This window comes from Cydia amplana, chromosome 23, assembly GCF_948474715.1.
Source record: "Cydia amplana chromosome 23, ilCydAmpl1.1, whole genome shotgun sequence".
NCBI classification, from domain to species: domain Eukaryota; kingdom Metazoa; phylum Arthropoda; class Insecta; order Lepidoptera; family Tortricidae; genus Cydia; species Cydia amplana.
In genome coordinates this window covers 9328797-9349513 of record NC_086091.1, presented here as the reverse complement: position 1 = coordinate 9349513, position 20717 = coordinate 9328797, and the positions used below count along the sequence as shown (strand labels likewise).

Below are 20717 nucleotides of genomic sequence, written 5' to 3'. Positions count from 1 at the left end.
TCTTGAATCACTATATCTATAAAAAAAACCGCATCTAAATCCGTTGCGTAGTTTTAAAGATCTAAACATACATAGGGACAGACAGACAGCGGGAAGTGACTTTGTTTTATGCTATGTAGTGATGAAATTTACTATATGGGGGTTTTCGGGGGCGAAAAATCGACCTAGCTAGGTCTTATCTCTGGGAAAACGCGCATTTTTGAGTTTTTATGTTTTCCGAGCAAATCTCGGTCTCCCAGATATTTTTAAATAATTTAAAATATATTTTCCTCAGAACGATGACGCGCGAAGACGCAGCCATACTGCAACAACCAGCGTACCACGCGCCGCAGCACCAGCACCCGCAGTACCACCCGCCGAGCCAGTACCACGCGCCACACCACGCGGTAACACATCCTCATTTAACGTTAACTGTCCTAATCTGAATTTTTAACCTTACAGCTTTGTGATAGAGGCTTGCTGTGATGTGACCCATATACGGAGCACGGACAGTAAACAGCAAGGCTCGGAACCGGTTTTAAAAATAGCTGTAAATACCGGTTTATACCGATTTTACTCCAAACTTTCATAAGAACGCGAAAGTTTTAAGAACTTTATTGTAACCTAAATAAACCGGTTTATTCGACGAGTGACGAGACGGCCGGCCGGCCGTAAATAAAGACACCGACATAGTAAGAAACCGGTTTTTATTGTTCAAAACCGGTTAACCCAACAAGAACTTTATGAAAACGTTCACCTAAAAACCGGTTTACGAACAAAACTGAAATTAAAAGATTTTGCGCTAAATTCATGATGACGGTTTGGAAATTTAACCGGTTTCCTAGCCTTGGTAGACAGGTTAACCTTTTCCAACTCTCGGGACCGACAGCCAGATTATCGGGATTCATTTAGATTCTTTCGACCGTTCGTTCGCTAAAAAAGACCCAGTTATAAAACTCTCCCGGTAAACGTGAGAACTATAATCTTTGTTGTTTTCGACTGAATAAAAAATTATATTGTTAAAGAATAGTAATAATTTCATGTTTAGGCGACTCAGCTGGTCAAATAATAATTAAGGACTAATTAGTACCTACTACAACAAAACGAAATATATTAACAAATGGTGGCTAATCTATTTGTGTATCTTGGCTAATTAACATTTGTGTTTATTTTACGGTATAATTAGTATTTGACTGTTAATTATACTCAACTTCGTTAAACATCTGTCCAAGTCGGGTTCAGTGTAAGAAGTGGCTCGGTCAGTGACAGTACGTGTAATGTATATTAATGTACGTGTGTATAACAACATTAACCTATAAAACTTAAAAAAACTAAATCTAAAAATAAGTAAAACTAATCTTAAAATAAATAACTATAAACGACTTATTCCGTGTGTATACAATTTTATATTAATATATTTATTCGAAATTTATTTTAAAACAGTAGCTATCAAGAATTTCACTTATCGTCTTTTTCTACTTCTATTTGTCCATATACCTGTTTATTTGTCAAACTATGTCACCAACTCAAATAATATACTGCTACTTTCCCGTACAAAAATTTAAAGGGGCATATGTAATGTAAACCGTTGTACGTAGTGCGAAAAGATAATTCGCAATTCGTGTCGGTTTAAAACACTCCCTTTGGTCTTGTTTTCATTTATCACCACTCGTTGTGAATTTCCTACTTTGCGCACTTGTATCCTAAATAAGTATATATCTATATTTACAGCACCAGCAACCAATCCCGGGCGCGGCGGGCGCGCCGGCCCCGCCCCCCCACGCTGCGCCCGCGCACGGCACGCCTGCGCACGCGCACACGCACACGCACACGCTGCCGCACCAGCCCTCGCAGCCTGCGCACACGCACCATCGCACCTCCAGGTACATACTCGCACATATACCTAACTAATACACTACTATACATCACAATCGAAGTCAGTCGGCGAAGAGTTATGACACCTAACGGTGACAAACGTTTTGGTGCCGACCCTAAGGCCCAAGACACACAGCTATACTACAGAATGAGAGATAATTATCGTTATCTCTTTCTAACAAATAGCTTTGTCCCTACTTACGTAAGTAAAACTTACCAGTGTAGTTTATAGGCGCTTTTTTCTACAAAGCCACGAGCGTAGCGCGTAGCTCGAGCTGGCCGTAAATGTGCTGAGGAATGATTTCCTTTCACATCTAAGCACTCACATTACCACAATTACACTATAATAGTGTAATTGTGGTAATAACAGGCGTGTCTCACTCCGCGATTTCGTCGCTTTGCTACAGGTAGCTAAAAGTACATCCGTTCGGCCCCAATTTTGGGGAAAGCCATAAGCCGCGCGTGGCGCTGTCGCCACCTAGCGGCCATATCTGTGCTGATCGTAACAGACGCGTTTTGTTAGAGTGAGTCTTCTGTACTTAGTACTATTATTTATTATGTGGTAATAATAAATGTAAAACTGTCCGAATTACACTATAATACACTATAATTGATGTTTTCGCTGATCATGTTGGTGAATTTTGCAGAAAATGTCTCCAAAGCTTAAATAGTATTTTATCTGATTAATTTATTTTATTGTTTATTTTTTATTGTCTTATTGTAATTCGATTGGTCTAATTTAATTTAAGTGTCTCAAGTTTGATTATTTAATGGCAATGACCTGACATTTTTTTATTGTTGTAATTATTTTATTTTAATCTATAATTTTAATCTATAATGATTATTCATTTTATCATTTAGCTGACATTGTTTCTTTATTTAATTTTCTTTCTTAGATATAGGTATAACTCATAATGTAACCTAATAGTCGTAAGTCTCATGTAAACGTTTTGGTGCTACACTGTAAGTTTATATTGAAATAAATAAATGAAATGAAATAGAAATAATGGTGTAATTGTGGTAATAATTAATGTAACACTGTCCATATTAAATGTTTATTTTTACTAGTGCGCCGATGCCGCCTAATATGTGCCTAACGGCAGCGAACAATGGCCCGCCCGCACCACCGCCCGTGCCGCCGCATCAAAATCTACCCGCACCTAATGTGAGTACTCCGCAAATATAGCCAAGTGTTATTTGCATACCCCGGCCGGCGAGAGCAAAAATGCGTTGACAGCTTAATAGTGCGAGGACACACACTTTGGTCGATGTCGATAAAAACAACACGATGTACTGGACCACCGTTATGATATGCAGAAGTATTCATTATTGTTGTAAACAAAATTAAAACCAAGTGTTTGTATTTATTCAGTTTAAAATTGTTTTAGGGTTATTCTTAGAAACGCGTGGAGGTATCAAGTTGAAATAAATAACAAATACTAATGGCTCAGTTTAAAAAAAAAATGTGCTTAATTAAAAGTCGACTATTCTATCGACATCCATATGTCGATAGAATAGTCGATATTTAATTAAGCACTAGGAGCAGACGCATTTTTGCTCTCGCCGGCCGGGGTAAACTAATTTGAAAACTAATAAAATCCCAAGTATGCGGTGCACCAGTTTTGTTAATATTTTTTTTTCTATAGGGTCCCGTAGCGCCACCAACGCCCCCTGCCGCGCCTCAACCACCTCCAGCGGTAAGTATTTCTAATTATATGTATATTTATTTATTATATTAACTACATAGTATAAAACAAAGTCACTTCCCGCTGTCTGTCTGTCCCTATGTATGCTTAGATCTTTAAAACTACGCAACGGATTTTTATGCGGGTTTTTTTAAATAGAGTGATTCAAGAGGAAGGTTTATGTATAATTTGTTAACCCGTGCGAAGCCGGGGCGGGTCGCTAGTATTTTATAAACCTATTTATGGGAGGGAGCTTACGCTAAAGTCTATACTTTCGTATACATGTGTGTATCACCTATATGAACACTTATGTCCTAAAATATACTTATTTAATGTTTAAATTTTTCGAATTGTCAGATTAGGTATGTTTCAGAACCAGAGAAAGGATTATGCGTCAAAATGGTCCCAAAACCAACAGAGTTGAGAGTTAGGTCATTAGATAGGTATTTCTCTGTACTTCATTTCGTTCTATGAGCACCAAGCGGAATTCCATTGCAGAACTGAGATATTGGTATTTTAAATGTCGTCACCATAGACTAGGAATCGCGCTACCCCCTCTGCCACTTATACGGTAGTTTTACTCCATCTTCGAGTCAATCCCGTGCCGTGATTGGTCCGTGTCTTTGAACGGACCAATCACGGCACGGGATTCGCTCACCTCGTCCCCCCGCACCCCCGTATTTTTGGCAGCATCGGTTTCATGAAATAATTGCTCTAAACTCAGTCTAGAGGATTCCTAGTCTATGGTCGTCACCCATCCTGTCAATTCCATCGCTGGTTGAGCGCGGCAAACTATTCGCTGCGCTCGCCCGGCGGTGCGCTAATATCTACCCTGCAGCAATTATTTACTTACTTGGACTCTATTGCCTAGGTAATAAGGGTGACGACATTTTGGCTAAAATACCAATATCTCAGTTCTGCAATGGAATTCCGCTTGTTGCGCATAGAACAAAATGAAGTACATAGAAATACCTATCTAATGACCTTGCTCTCATTTCTGTTGGCGTTGGGTCCAGGCTCCATACAAAGTTGCCCATGGTCCTTTATGTTCTACTGTTAGTACACTGGGTCTTAAGAGGTTAAAAAAACCGGCCAAGTGCGAGTCAGACTCGCGCACGGAGGGTTCCGCACCATCAACAAAAAATAGAGCAAAACAAGCAAAAAAACGGTCACCCATTCAAGTACTGACCCCGCCCGACGTTGCTTAACTTCGGTCAAGAATCACGTTTGTTGTATGGGAGCCCCACTTAAACCTTTATTTTATTCTGTTTTTAGTATTTGTTGTTATAGCGGCAACAGAAATACATCATCTGTGAAAATTTCAACTGTCTAGCTATCACGGTTCGTGAGATACAGCCTGGTGACAGACGGACGGACGGACGGACGGACAGACGGACAGCGGAGTCTTAGTAATAGGGTCCCGTTTTTACCCTTTGGGTACGGAACCCTAATGAAATACTTATTTCGTTTTCCAGCCGGCCGCCCCGCCAGCGCCCCCCGCCCCCTCAGCCGCGGGTCCGCCCCCGCCCCCGCCCCCGCCCGGCGCCGCAGTGGCGTCCCCGCCCCCGCCCCCTCCGCCCCCGCAACCCCCGCAACCCGACCTGTCTGGGCTGGCTGCACAGCTACAGCAGGCGAGGCTCAAGCGACAAGCCAAGGTAACATGTCACTGCTCACCCGGGCCCTCCTATGTCAGGATGCCCGAATATCACCAAGGACTAGTTTAGGTCAGGATGGCCGAGTCGCGCCCCCGCCCGGCGCCGCAGTGGCGTCCCCGCCCCCGCCCCCACCGCCCCCGCAGCCCGCGCAACCCGACCTGTCTGGGCTGGCTGCACAACTACAGCAGGCGAGGCTGAAGCGACAAGCCAAGGTAACATGTCACCGCTCACCCGGGCCACAAAACAGATACAGTACAGAAATCAATCTACATACAAAGTGCGCTCGAGCAACGCACACATAGACACTGCTCACGGACACGATATCTCGGACCGGTTGGGACCAGTCCGAGCGCGAGTGCCATCCGCTTGAGATACGCGTCTGTGAACTTTTTTGTGCAATAATGGAGAAACAAAAAAAAATTATTATAACTGTTCAGCGGACGGTTGTTTAAATTCAACATTAAATGGTGAATTGTCGTTTTTTAAGCTACCAGTGGTTTCAGAGAGGTAAGTAGGTATCTGCTTGTATTTCGATGGTTCGTTTTAACGTTAAACTTCTGTTTAACTGTTCTCAGTTAGGTAGGTAGGTAAGCACCCCGCCCCGGCCACTACTAGATACGAGTGCCACTACCACGATAGTTTTTTGTGCATAAATCATAGTTGACAACCCTAGAGCGACCGCCGAGCGTAGGTATGAAAAGTGAAGTACATACATGTGATTGCCTTCTGTACTGTATCTATTTTGTGCCCGGGCCCTCCTATGTCAGGATGGCCGAATATCACCAATGACTAGTTTAGGTCAGGATGGCCGAGTCGATAGAATTCATATTACCGAGAACTACTTTAAATCGGGATGGCCATATTGTTATAAGAACTATCATCGACGCTGGCTAAGTTGATCCTCCTAAGGCCCAAGGTCCTACCTATAGTACTTATTCAGTTCGATTTCAATTGGAACAGAGTTGCATTTCCTTTGTTTCGTTAAATTTTCAAACAAATAAAAATCAACTCTATTCCCTGCACAAATTTCAAATTTCAGTGGCAAATTCTGGGTTTTGCATTTGTATAGTTGGGCCTTAGGAGGTTACAGTAAAATACTATTTGTTAGCTAAATTTTAGCTGTCACACAACAGTTGTGGAATTTTAATGAATTATCATGATGTCGACAAATGATATGATGCAACCGGACCTAAATGTTTTCTCAGACACGTCTAGTCTAGACTAGACGTGACACTAGAGTGACACTAGTGTTGTGACATTTCCTTTACTCATTTCTCTGTTAATTAACGTGTGTATTAAATGTATAGTTTTAGGTTTAATTAATTTTCGGTGTGTGTGTTTATGTTGTTGACATGTACGTTTACACCGTATTAAACGATCTGAATCTGAACCCTTAATGTAAGGCCTGAGTGGACGCTCGAGTTGGGCGTGCAGCGGGGCGGAGCGTGCGGCGTGCATGTTAAACAAATGCAAACGTATAGTAGCGGCTTTAGTGCACGCTGCTCAAATTACTTGTGAGCCCGACGCCACGCTGCACGCCCCGCCGAACGCTCCGCTTCGAGCGTCCACTCAGGCCTTACACTTATAGTTTGTAGCTTTCTAGTAGAGCCCGAAGGCTTATCCTATTGTCTATTGTTCAGTAAAACCGCACTTGCTACTTACCTGCAAAAAAGGGTCTTTTTTATTCTAATTTGCACTTGAGCGCAGGCTAGTCCAACACTCAAAAAACCAGTGTAGGTGCGCTCTCCGATAACGCGCCTTTGTTACGCATCTCAATGACACATTTTAGACTGGTTCTGTAACGTTCGACTCGCCGGCACTCAGTAACCGAAGTACTGCCACACACATCGGTACAAAAAACTTATCCATTAGTTCATTTTGAATCTTATTGCAGTTTCCATAGGAGTTGTAATTCAATTACCTGGGTAAAGTGAACGAGCGATTTTTTATGCAGGTGGTTGTGGCACGTGGCACGAGCGGTTTTACTAACAATAGACAATAGGATTAGCCGTCGGGGTCTATTAGAAAGCTACAAACTATACCCTTACACTTGCAGCAAGCGGTGGCTGTCTCGGCCCAGTCGGACGCCTCCCCGCCGGGCGGCGCGGAGCACTCGGGTTCGTCGTCGTCTTCGGGCGGCAGCGCGCGCGGCAACAACAGCAACCTGCACTGCATGATGCACGAGATGCAGCGCACGCTCGCCCGCCGCCGGGCGCATCTCGACCGCGCCGAGGTAACTGGACCGGTAAATACGATCTTAGTCGGAGTAAAATTAAAAAACGACACATAAAATAAAAGATGATTAAAAAAAAACATTTTGTTGTAGTTTTTTTTTTTTTTCATTTTTCTCAGATTTTTTCAAATTAAAAGATGATTATGTTGACGTTTTTTCATTTTTCTCGGATTTTTTCAAATTAAAAGATGATTTTGTTGAAGTTTTTTTTTTTTTTTTTTTCATTTTTCTCAGATTTTTTCAAATTAAATATGATTATGTTGACGTTTTTTCATTTTTCTCAGATTTTTCAAAAGATGATTTTGTTGTAGTTTTTTCATGTTTTAGTTACTGACCAGCAGTAACTAACACTTGCAGCAAGCGGTGGCTGTCTCGGCCCAGTCGGACGCGTCCCCGCCGGGCGGCGCGGAGCACTCGGGCCCGTCGTCGCTGTTGAATGTAGTAATGTTTAGTTTTTACAGTTGCCCAATTTCACAATAGATGTCGCTGTTCTGTCGGCTACTTCGCGCTGTTAAGATTTTTCCACAGCCCCGTATATAGTCAATTTGGTTTCGGAATAAATGAGTATTAAGTTGTCAAGAAAGTGTTTCATTACAAAAGGTAGGAAGTGCAGTGCAGTGAGTGAACAGTCGTCGTCGGGCGGCAGCGCGCGCGGCAACAGCAACCTGCACTGCATGATGCACGAGATGCAGCGCACCCTAGCCCGCCGCCGGGCGCATCTCGACCGCGCCGAGGTAACTGGACTGGTAAATGATTTTGGTGATGATTTTGTTGAAGTTTTTTTTTTTTTTTTTTTTTTTTTTTTTTATTTTTTTTTTATTAGATTTTTTCAAATTAAGGTGACGGTAGAGGTGGGTAAATTTTCAGATTCTGTCAATTTACCCCATTTCACACACAAGCGCACTTCACGCACACTACCTCACTTTACTGGGACAGGTCACTGACCCATCAAGTTTTTTTTAAAGATTGCGTTTTGAGTTTAGTGGCCTCCTTTTAGGAAAAGCGTTCCATTGAAAGAAGAAAGAGAAACAATACATTTAATCTTGCTTTCCTTGTCTGTTCATGTCACACGTGACGTATTTAAATTCTAATAATTCATGTGGTTGTTGACAATTTTCTACATTATGGCTTTGTCGAGATACGCGTTTTCTAAAGTTAAACCGAATAAAACCAGATGTCATTAAGTCAGATGTAAAATTTTATTTACTACTCTATACGACTTTTCATAAGGCTCAAAATCAATTAAATGAGAATTTAAATAAATAAAGTTCCGGCAGGGTGCAAAATTTAATTAAGGCGGACAAAATAAAATTTGAAAATATATGGAAACAGTGTTGGCTAATGTACCCCTAATATCTTTACCGATTTACTTTTATGTGGTATATTCGCCTTTTGTTTCACTATTAAATTAATACAATTAAAATAAAAAGTATTATACCGGTATTCCACCGGTATTATTTCAGTGCTGAAGCGATTATCTTCGATCGTAGCCTTGATAATGTAGGTGTTGATAGTTACTTACGGCGGTAGGAGCGGCAATGAACCCCGTGCAGAGTAGAACGTGAGGTGCGTTGGGATAAGTGCATATATCTACTTATAATTCTTTGGCTGGTTGGTAACCCTCTATATTTTATTTTTTGTTTTACTGTTATTAGGTTAAGGGAGTTTTAGGGAGTGAAAAAGAAATGATTTTCGTTTTATGCGCTCGCGTGATTGCCGATGGATTATAATTAGACAAAAGAACTTGTTTTCCACGCATCGAATGTAGATCCGTATGACACTTCCTCCAAGTCTTCTCCAATAATGTTTATACCGTATTTTAATTACCTACCTTAAATGTTACATTTCTAAATATTTTTTTTGTGCTATACATACTTCAAAAAAATCGCTGGAGGCCTAGCGGTAAGAGCGTGCGCATTGCAATTCCGGCTCGTACCAATTATGAGTTTTACGGAACTTATGTACGAAATATCATTTGATATTTACCAGTCGCTTTTCGGTGAAGGAAAACATCGTGAGAAAACCGGACTAATCCCAATAAGAGCCTAGTTTACCCCCTATGGGTTGGAAGGTCAGATGGCAGTCGCTTTCATAAAAATTAGTGCCCACGCCAATTTATGGGATTAATTGCCAAGCGGACCCCAGGCTTCCATGAGCCGTGTCAAAATGCCGGGACAACGCGAGGAAGATGATGATGATGTGACACATACTTCCAAAAAAATCTACAAATATTTTACGTGACAACTGCTTATAAGTAAATATTATGTAGGTACACTTATAAAGTATAAAGTAGAAAATATCTTATAGGTACATAATATAAAAACCGAGCATGTACGAGTAGGATTCACTATGGGTTCCACAGTTACACATTTTTATTGCATATTTTTTGTTTAAGACCAACTCACCTATTATAGGACATAGGTCTTCCATTAATCTTTTGGCGTTGAACTATTTTTTGTATATGTATTTATGTAATACAATTCTGAGTTAGGTTATGGTACATTTTTGCTCACCTACTTATAATTATATCTGATATGTCACATGATACCAAAAATCGCCGCAAAGTTAAAAGTTCATTTATTTACGTTACTCATTTTCGGATCACCGACTTACTACTTCCTTACTTGACATATGTGTACTAAATTTCAATTGAACTAGTCCAGTAGTTACGGTGAAAATTGGATGGCAGACACACGAGTGATCTTATAAGGGAGATTATTTTCCTTGAGTGAATGGTATGCATTTACCCCAATGCACCTCACGTTCCACGCGGCGCGGCGTAATCTGGCCCCTATTTCACCACGGTGACAGGTACGACAAAAACATCACTTATTGACGCCATAGGCATCCATGGACTACAGTTACCGCTAACACTGATTTAAACTTTCACGATTTTTACACATTATTAAATTGTACAACGGAACCGCAAAACGTTCAAGCGGATAAACAAGACCAAGTGCGGGTAGTTCGAAAAACTCGCGCGGTTAGAAGATGCTGATGTCAACTTAAGCCAGTCTTCTCCGAGACCACGGGGACAACGCCGTCCTCGAAACGTCGGAGGTAAATCTTAAAACTTAGATACGCGATTAAGTCCCGTTGTACAATTTAATAATACAGTTACCGCTTACCATCGGGCGGGCCGTATTCGTGTTTGCCACCGTCATTGTACCTATTATTAAAAAAAAACTTTATTATATCGGATAAAACAGACATTTCTCTCGCGAAAAAATCTTGTGACAATTGTCACAAGATTTTTCAAAGAATTTTCGGTAAGTCTTGACAGGAAATGAGTTCTGTGTCGCAATTTCGATACAGTTGCCGTGTTTCTTGTGACAATTGTCATTAGCTTCGCAAAATAAGAATTTTTTAGTGGCAATATAATGGAGTTTATTTATTTATTAAAATGTTGGTGGCAAACAAGCACATCGCCCGTCCGATGGTAAGCGGTTACCGTAGCCTATGGAGGCCTGTGACGTCAGCAACAGTGATGTCGACAACTGTCGCACCTGTCACCGTGGTCGTGGTGAAATAGGGGCCAGTAAGTACCTAATAATCGCAGTGGTCTTAAGTGTCACAGACCCTACTGGCGCTTAAGTCCTTTATGACAATTTCTGCCTATTTTAAATTGTTCAAAAAAAAAAGAAACCGAATAATTATATCGGACTACCGAATTTTCACGAGAATCAGTTGAGAAATGTGATATGCAAAGGAGAAGAATTCGGACATACGAAAGCATTTTTGCCCAAGTTGAAACGGAGACCTTCGCCAACGCTCGGTCAATGATGGTTTAGGTACAGCTAGCTGCAGAGAAAAGGTACCACCCCTGCATACAATTATCTATCTGGTCGTACCTTTTCTCTGCATCTGACTGTACACCTATAAAAATGGTTGTCCCTGCTGTAATTTTATACCGGTACCGTACTTTGTATTTCAACCGGTATAGTTTTACCTTCAAAACGAACCGGTATTGATAAATAATAACGGTACCATACCGCTTATACCGTAAAGAAAGCATGATGCAGTCTCTGCTTTGCACAATTATTGTGTGGACAAAATTCTTATAATCACCGAAACATACATACCTACGCACATAATGTCATTGAAATAAAACATTGTTATTTTATAGTAAATTTATATAATACTCGATATATACACATAACAATAACCAGACCGCAGCGGTATTAGCCTGTAAGCTTCATCTCTTGTCTCCAAATCCGCAAAAACTAGTTAGTACTAAATGCTGGTCTTGCTGTTATTTTATTCTTGAAGATTATGGCTTGTTTCTTGATTATTGAGAACAGCACGTAATCACACACATATAGACGGAACGAACGGCAACAAAGTAGGTGTAGACACTAAGACTTTCAGGTATTAAACGAATTACGCTTCGTATTAATAGGTAAGTAATATTTAAATGAATATATAATATTCTCTAACGTAAATACAAGATTACAATTGACATCAAATGTCATTGACGTACAGAAGTCATATACTTTTTTTTAATGACGCAAAATTGATACCAGCATAATGAAAATCAATCCCAATCAGTAAAACGAGTCTTTAAACTTTTTTCATTTTAAGCGGGTCTTGAAGGAACAAGTTACTTAAATTCAATTGTAATCGTATTGTTTTAGGATAGTTTACTGCTGTTTTCGATCGTTACGACCTGTAAATAACAACAAATCAAATTTTAAATAAATTTATTTACCCTATTTTTTGAAATACAATTTATCTACTGGTATACATTTTCGTATGCGTATATGATGAAATGTCTAAATAACGTCAAAAACGAGCTACGACGACGTACACGTCTGCTTCGATCCAAGGCCAGCGGCCATCTGACTCGAAGAAGAATTTTGAGTGATGTCGTCAATGTATGGAAATTGTACGAAAGTTTACATTTGGGATTGAATTTCTGTGTTGTATTTGTGAGTAAAAATATAAGTAGATAATAATTTGCTAGTTTAGTTATCTAGCTTTCAAAATCACACAACAACTCAATTACTGTTAAAGGCAAAACTGTAATGCGTGTTGCTCAAACGGAACTCCATATTTTGATTTTTGGATACTTTTAGTGTCGATTTGTAGAGAATTACAGGAAATAAAAAATATTATGCCGTGAAGAGCCGGTACACGGCTTCTTCGTGATCAAATTTACGTATAATTTAATGCAGTTATTAAACATTTCTTGAACAAATTGATTGTACAAAGTGAGCTCTAAATCGAAAACGTCATATACCGTCCCCTTAAATGATGATTATGTTAACGTTTTTTCATTTTTCTCAGATTTTTTCAAATTAAAAGATGATTTTGTTGTAGTTTTTTCATGTGTTAGTTACTGACCAGCAGTAACTGACACTTGCAGCAAGCGGTGGCTGTCTCGGCCCAGTCGGACGCGTCCCCGCCGGGCGGCGCGGAGCACTCGGGCCCGTCGTCGCTGTTGAATGTAGTAATGTTTAGTTTTTACAGTTGCCCAATTTCACAATAGATGTCGCTGTTCTGTCGGCTACTTCGCGCTGTTAAGATTTTTCCACAGCCCCGTATATAGTCAATTTGGTTTCGGAATAAATGAGTATTAAGTTGTTAAGAAAGTGTTTCATTACAAAAGGTAGGAAGTGCAGTGCAGTGTAGTGAGTGAACAGTCGTCGTCGGGCGGCAGCTAGCGATGTGACGAGTCCACTTTTTTTCAATTCGAATCATTGGAATTGATTCGGCCGCTGATTCGAATTCAAAATCGAGTTGACTCGACGATTCGCGTGGTTCGCGACAAGGTCACAGGCACAGGCGCGGAGCGAGTTGAGACGGCGAGTTACGCGGCAGTTGTTGTAAAAAGAACCTTCAGGGCACGGAATTAAGGTTTATTTTTGAATGGCCATACTAGCAGTGAACTCGAGTTGGTATACTTGGAATAGCGAATCAAGCGGCAGTTGTTGTAAAAAGAACCTTCGGGTTACGGAATTAAGGTTTATTTTTGAATGATCATAGTACCAACTCGAGTTGAGATGGCGAATCGAGCGGCAGTTGTTGTAAAAAGAGACTTCGGGCTACGGTATTAAGGTTTATTTTTGAATGGCCTTAGTAGCAGTGTGATAGCGTTGGCTCGGCGAGTTGGCGATTTCGCCGAGTTAGCTAGTGGTCGAGTTGATTCGAATTGCCAATAGTCTTGATTCGAATTAACTCATCTGTAGACTGATTCGAATTATTCGAATCAGATAACTCGACTCGCCCATCGCTACTGCATGATGCACACAATCTTAATCGGAGTAAAATTAAAAAACGACACATAAAATAAAAGATGATTTTGTTGTAGTTATTTTTTTTTTATTTTTTCATTTTTCTCAAATTTTTTCAAATTAAAAGATGATTATGTTGTCGTTTTTTCATTTTTCTCAGATTTTTTCAAATTAAAAGATGATTTTGTTGTAGTTTATTCATTTTTTTTTTCAAAATAAAGAGAATTTCAAAAAAAAGATGATTTTATTGTAACTTTTTCATTTTTCTCATATTTTGATTAAATTTGGTGGATAGATAAAGTTCCCTATTCTGTACAACATCAACATAAGCGCATTTCACTGATGTTCTACAAAAACTTCTCTTGAGTTACGGAAAACGTATGGAATTTTCCGTAACTCGGTCGGAGTTTTAATACTTTTTTTTGTTCCCAATTTGGATTTCGTGATTATTTCGACCAAAATAGGAAGCTTTTCAACCTACCAATTTTTTTCAAAATCTGCCAAAAATATAAAAAAATGCCCAACTACAAATGTCACATGGGAACACCCAAATATTCCGAAATATGTTTTTCCGACTTTCATAACCTCGGTTATCATAATCCCGATTTTCGATTTAGATATTCTAAAATTCGGTATTAAATATTTCGGAATTATGTAGTGTACCCATGTCACATATACCTAACGGTGACAAACGTAGATTACTAAGTCATCGATGTTATGTAACCTAACGGTGACAAACGTGGAGGACAGAGTCCTCAGTGCCAAGTATGGCTTACTTTACTGTAATAGAGCTATAACAAAAGGCTGCGTTTCCACCACAGATGAGCGTGCCACCAGGATGCGTAGCGAGGGTTGTGTTTGTTAAGAACCGAAAGAATCAATTCATGCCGAGAATAGTTAAATGAAGTGATTTTATTGGTTTTTCACAAGCACTCCGGCTCCACTAAATAAACTATAAATTGCCAGTGTTTTTTTTTTCCTTTTGGTAAAAATTGTAACGTATAGTTTGTAGGTTTCTAGTAGAGCCCGAAGGCCCATCCTATTGTCCATTGTTCAGTAAAATCGCACGTGCTACTTACCTGCAAAATAGGGTCCTAATTATTCTATTTGGCACCTGAGCGCGGGCTAGTCCAACGCTCAAAAAACCAGTGTAGGTGCGCTCTCCGATAACGCGCCTTTGTTACGCATCTCGATGACACATTTTAGACTGGTTCTGTAGCGTTCGACTCGCCGGCACTCAGTAACCGAAGTACCGATTTTTTATGCAGGTGGTTGTGGCACGTGGCACGAGCGGTTTTACTTAACAATAGACAATAGGATCAGCCTTCGGGCTCTATTAGAAAGCTACAAACTATACCTGTAAACCTGTTTCAGGAGTCATCAGGCGATAACAGCGCCAACTCCACACCTCTTAAAACGTGGGAGCGCGCCGCCACGCTACCACACCGCCTTCCTAACACCTGTAACGGCACTACGCGTAAGTTTACACGATTCTAAACACATTTATTGATAAAAAAAAATATTAAAATTTAAACTGTTTATTTCAGTAAAAAGACATTGTATTACATACTAAACTTAACTACTAATCTTAACTTAAAAAGATTTTTGAGTTAAGGAGTCTTAAATTATTTACAAATTCAATTTTAATGATTAGGTACATAATAGACAAGACCGTAATTAAGTGATTTCGGTGCACTGCCCTCTCATTTTAACTAGGTATTTTTTAATAATATTTCTAGCTTGTTTCCTCGTCCGTCCTTCTATAAGTTTTAATAGTTCCAATGAAATTAGAGAATTAGATATGTGTCGTTCGCATGTGAGTGATTTAAATGAGCTCTTCAACTTACTAATGATCTAACTATCGTAGTAACTAGTTAGAATCCCACTCATGATTCGAATGAGCCGGCCGAGCGTGACGAGCGAGTGAGCGAGTAAGACTATGCGAATAGGTTTCGGAGCCGTTCGGAAGAATTCGGAGGCTGTTGGAAAAACGTGGCGGGATTGTATCGCGTGATTCGCCATCTTGGTCGCACTTATGGCTGTGTGTATCTGATTGATTGACATTCCCCTCTACTCATTCGTGAACAATATAGTGTACAGATCCACTGAGCGAAGTGAGCGAAATGAGTGATATAGCGGAAGATATGAATCAATATTTTCAACTCAGTGAAGCGTTTTGCGCATCTCTATATCAATCTATTAAATTAAGTTCAAAATTAATACATCAAATATCAACATTTATTCAGCAAATAGGCCACAAGGGCACTTTTACACGTCAATATGGAATTTACATACAGCAAAAAAAACACATCAATAATTATAAAATACAACTAAGCCGTAAATATCAAATCAAACTAACATAGAGATGTATAAAGCCTCTAAATGTCGAATTACAAAAAACGCAATAGTATTGAAAAAAAAACACAAAGATACAAAAACTATAATCTAAAATTATTTAGAGATGTAAATGTCTCTAAGTGTCATCATAACTAAAAGATTACAATATATAGTAGTTAATCAAATTATCCTTAGAGATGTATAGGGTCTCCAAGAGTCAAAATCCTGTATACCTAATTAAAACATTCATTAAATTAAAGAAAATGATAGTAAAAATAAAATAGCATACGAGAACCGAATGAGGTGTGTCCATGTAATTATACTCAAAAATAAAGTTACTAAATATAATAGCTCGTGTTAGCTTAAACAGACCCGTCTCCACAAACGGCACCCGTTCACGAGTACGACGCGTATCTCAGCCATCGCCTCCATCAACCTTCATTCGGGAAAGTGGCGACCCGATCAACGACACGATTCTAAAGGGCGCGAGCAGGGTCCAACCAGATTCCTGGAGCCACACGTATTGGCTCGCCTTTCCTGTGGGATAAGACAGTGAAGCCGGGGGGGGGTTGAATGCAGGTGCTGGGCATCCCTACGTTTCCTTAATTCCGTCCCAAGCGGTGTAATGTCCGTGGAGAGGTCATTGTCTCTCCGGTTTTACACCATAGATCCTCTGCAATAGATGCAAAGGCAAATGATGAAACACATCTATTACGCACACACGACGTCACGTTCAAATTAACTCCTCCTTCTACATAGTTATAGTTAAACATATATATATTTATACAGTCAGCAACCTTATTGGACTTATGTGCTTATTGTGTCTTTTTTCTTTTTCCTTGTTTGTTTTATTTTGTTACTGTGTTTTGCGACAATAAATGACTTTTTTTTTTTTTTATTCTATTGACGCTAATCAATCTAATAAAATAAGATAGAAGTACTTTCTATACAAATGTGAAATTGTTTTTTATTTATGTTTACAGCCAATTCCGAGTCGCCAGCCACGCAAGCGCCTCAATCGCCGCGTTCGGTGCGCAAGCGCTTCGGCTCCGCGAGCGAGGAGACTATACTTAAGGTATGTTTTATTGTACTTTTATAATCATTTTCTCAATGCGACCTGAGGTGACGGCTTCTAACAGTTCTGACGTTACATGGTGACGTCACGATGTATTGCCAATTTGTTAGAAGCGTTTCGTCAGTAAAGTGCGGGTGCCAGACTTTGACCATCATTTGTGACTTTTGTATTACTTTAAGACAATGGGTCCCATACTGACATTTGATCCTCAAAACAAACCTGATCGACTGATACCATTCATAAAAAAATGTCAAATACCCTATTATAAGACGTCAACCTCTGGACATAGACCGTCTCTAAGGCAATTTTGGAAGTGAAAACTTCTTTAGCGGCGCTGTGCACTTTTTGAGGTGGGGAAAAAATGTTAAACTCGTAACAGGTGTCACGTGACCGTAAGACGGACACGTGACCTGATCGAAAAACTGTAAAGCTTTGGATTCCTCCGAAAACGGTGCCGTCATATTACGGCCGCTATATAGCGTTGACTGACGACACTAGAACGTTGTCTATGTAAACAAGATGGCGCGGTTTCCTAGACGGCGTTACGTTACGTTGATTGTCAACGTAACGTAAGATGACGGCCGTCATGACCTTGTCGATAGTTTCGTGAACGTTTTATTAGATAGCGGTGACGCCATTTTGAATAAATGACACGAGATTTGAATAAATGATTCCGTACTACGATTATTTTCCTTGTCTGATGATATTTCATCCTTCAAGTGAATTATAGATGATCAAGCAAATCTTGTCAGTAGGAAAAGGCGCGAAATTCAAATTTTCTATGGGACGTTATCCCATCGCGCCTACATTTTTCAAATTTGCCGCTTTGACCTTGGTGGCTGACGGTGTGTTATGTCGCCGTGGTACTTTCCACATGTCGCCACCGTAAAGACGGCCGTCTTTTGCTGCCGCTATATGACGGCCGTCATATGACGGCACCGTTTTCGGAGGAATCCAAAGCTTAACAGTTCTAACGTTACATGGTGACGTCACGATGTATTTCCAATTTGTTAGAAGCGTTTCGTCAGTAAAGTGCGGGTGCCAGACTTTGACCATCATTTGTGACTTTTGTATTACTTTAAGACAATGGGTCCCATACTGACATTTGATCCTCAAAACAAACCTGATCGACTGATACCATTCATAAAAAAATGTCAAATACCCTATTATAAGACGTCAACCTCTGGACATAGACCGTCTCTAAGGCAATTTTGGAAGTGAAAACTTCTTTAGCGGCGCTGTGCACTTTTTGAGGTGGGGAAAAAATGTTAAACTCGTAACAGGTGTCACGTGACCGTAAGACGGACACGTGACCTGATCGAAAAACTGTTACAATGCATTGTAATGTCATTGAGTTTTTCTTTATTGATTTAAATGCCATCTAGTGAGTTTCCCTCTAACTGGTATTAATATAACTCGAATACTAACAGTGATGTGCTTAGGGGTTTCAAGTAATGCGACGAAATAACGCTAGATGGCGTTAACCTCAATTGTACATAGTGCTGCAGACATTTTGCACTAGTCATTGAGTTTTCACTTCTGCAGGCACTCCCGGAGTGCAACCTGTTGTTTTTAGGGTTCCGTAGCCAAATGGCAAAAAACGGAACCCTTATAGATTCGTCATGTCTGTCTGTCTGTCTGTCTGTCTGTCTGTCTGTCCGTCTGTCCGTCTGTCCGTCTGTCTGTCCGTCCGTATGTCACAGCCACTTTTCTCCGAAACTATAAGAACTATACTGTTGAAACTTGGTAAGTAGATGTATTCTGTGAACCGCATTAAGATTTTCACACAAAAATAGAAAAAAAACAATAAATTTTTGGGGTTCCCCATACTTCGAACTGAAACTCAAAAATTTTTATTTCATCAAACCCATACGTGTGTGGTATCTATGGATAGGTCTTCAAAAATGATATTGAGGTTTCTAATATCATTTTTTTCTAAACTGAATAGTTTGCGCGAGAGACACTTCCAAAGTGGTAAAATGTGTCCCCCCCCCCCCCGTAACTTCTAAAATAAGAGAATGATAAAACTAAAAAAAATATATGACGTACATTACCATGTAAACTTCCACCGAAAATTGGTTTGAACGAGATCTAGTAAGTAGTTTTTTTTTTATACGTCATAAATCGCCTAAATACGGAACCCTTCATGGGCGAGTCCGACTCGCACTTGGCCGCTTTTTTTTTGCAACACAAGGCGGCTCATTCAGAGTGCTTATTTATTTGTTTTTGTACAGCAAGTGAATGGCGGCGGTGAAAGTGGCGGCTACGTGTCAGCGGCCGAGTGGGACGCTTTCAAGCAAGACATGCTGCGTGAGATGCGCGCGCAGCTCACACAGATCAAACGCGAGATACTAGACGGTATTTATTTTTTATTTATTTATTTTATTCGTCAAGCGCTGGTGGCCTAGCGGTAAGAGCGTGCGACTTGCAATCCGGAGGTCGCGGGTTCGAACCGCGGCTCGTACCAATGAGTTTTTCGGAACTTATGTACGAAATATCATTTGATATTTACCAGTCGCTTTTCGGTGAAGGAAAACATCGTGAGGAAACCGGACTAATCCCAATACGGGCCTAGTTTACCCTCTGGGTTGGAAGGTCAGATGGCAGTCGCTTTCGTAAAAAACTAGTGCCCACGCCAATTACTGGGATTAGTTGCCAAGCGGACCCCAGGCTCCTATGAGCCGTGGCAAAATGCCGAGACAACGCGAGGAAGATGATGATTCGTATGGCATTTACAGAGTCGCTAGTTATCATACAGACCCCGGACTTTTGTCGCAATGACGTCACAATAGGGTAGTCTGGGGAGTTAATGGAGCGGTGTTAATTAATACGCCTTTGTTAATTAAATTAAAAAATCAGGCATCCACGGTATAAATTACCTATAAGTTAATTGTCAATTGATTGTTGATACATCGATATCGACGTTGTTCTTTCGTTAACTGACTCTCCGTAACAGATCAAGAGTTTTTTTAAATGACTCGCGGTTAGGCTACGTCTTCTATCAGAACATATCCACTTCAAAAAGGAAAGCTTCTATCCACCTCGATGGGATGTTATTGGTGCATATTTGAAAAGTATGTTATCAAAGCAGGTATTATAAAGGTTGCTTGGATTTATTTGTATTGACTTATATGTAATTGATATCGTGAATGCCTGATTATTAAATTTTAATGAACACAGCCGTATTAATTAACACCGTTCCATTTACTCCCCAAACTACCCTATTATGACGTCATTGCGACAAAAGTCCGCGGTCTAGACTTATCAATTACAATACAATATCTAAATTCTTCACCCATTGGGCAGCACAAATTTCCGTATCGGGCAATTATGTATAATGTGGTGTATAGTCTGTACCATAGAGAAAAAAATACATAGAGTGCTCACTCCATACATCAGTTTTAGTACCAAAAAGACTATTAGCATCTAGCATCGAGTAGCGGAACTATCAGTACTGCTACTTGACAATAGATGTCGCCACCGACCGGAAAGTCTTATGCTGTTGAGATAAGACTTTCCGGTCGGTGCTACATCTATTGTCAAGTGGCAGTACTGATAGTTCCGCTACTCGATGCTAGATGCTAATAGTCTTTTTGGTACTAAAACTGATGTATGGAGTGAGCACTCTATGTATTTTTTTCTCTA

At 40.1% G+C, this 20717-nt stretch overlaps 1 protein-coding gene across 1 annotated transcript in view; it reads left to right on the top strand.

Annotated features, from left to right (window-relative positions):
• Window positions 1-20717, top strand: part of LOC134658666 (protein enabled) — a 41772-nt gene that overhangs the window by 18833 nt on the left and 2222 nt on the right. Inside the window, exons 5-13 of the mRNA XM_063514319.1 lie at window positions 275-386; window positions 1711-1862; window positions 2923-3019; window positions 3501-3551; window positions 5015-5194; window positions 7251-7427; window positions 15035-15137; window positions 16981-17072; window positions 19307-19430. Coding sequence (XP_063370389.1) covers window positions 275-386; window positions 1711-1862; window positions 2923-3019; window positions 3501-3551; window positions 5015-5194; window positions 7251-7427; window positions 15035-15137; window positions 16981-17072; window positions 19307-19430 — 1088 coding nt within the window. The remainder of the gene's footprint in view (window positions 1-274; window positions 387-1710; window positions 1863-2922; window positions 3020-3500; window positions 3552-5014; window positions 5195-7250; window positions 7428-15034; window positions 15138-16980; window positions 17073-19306; window positions 19431-20717) is intronic.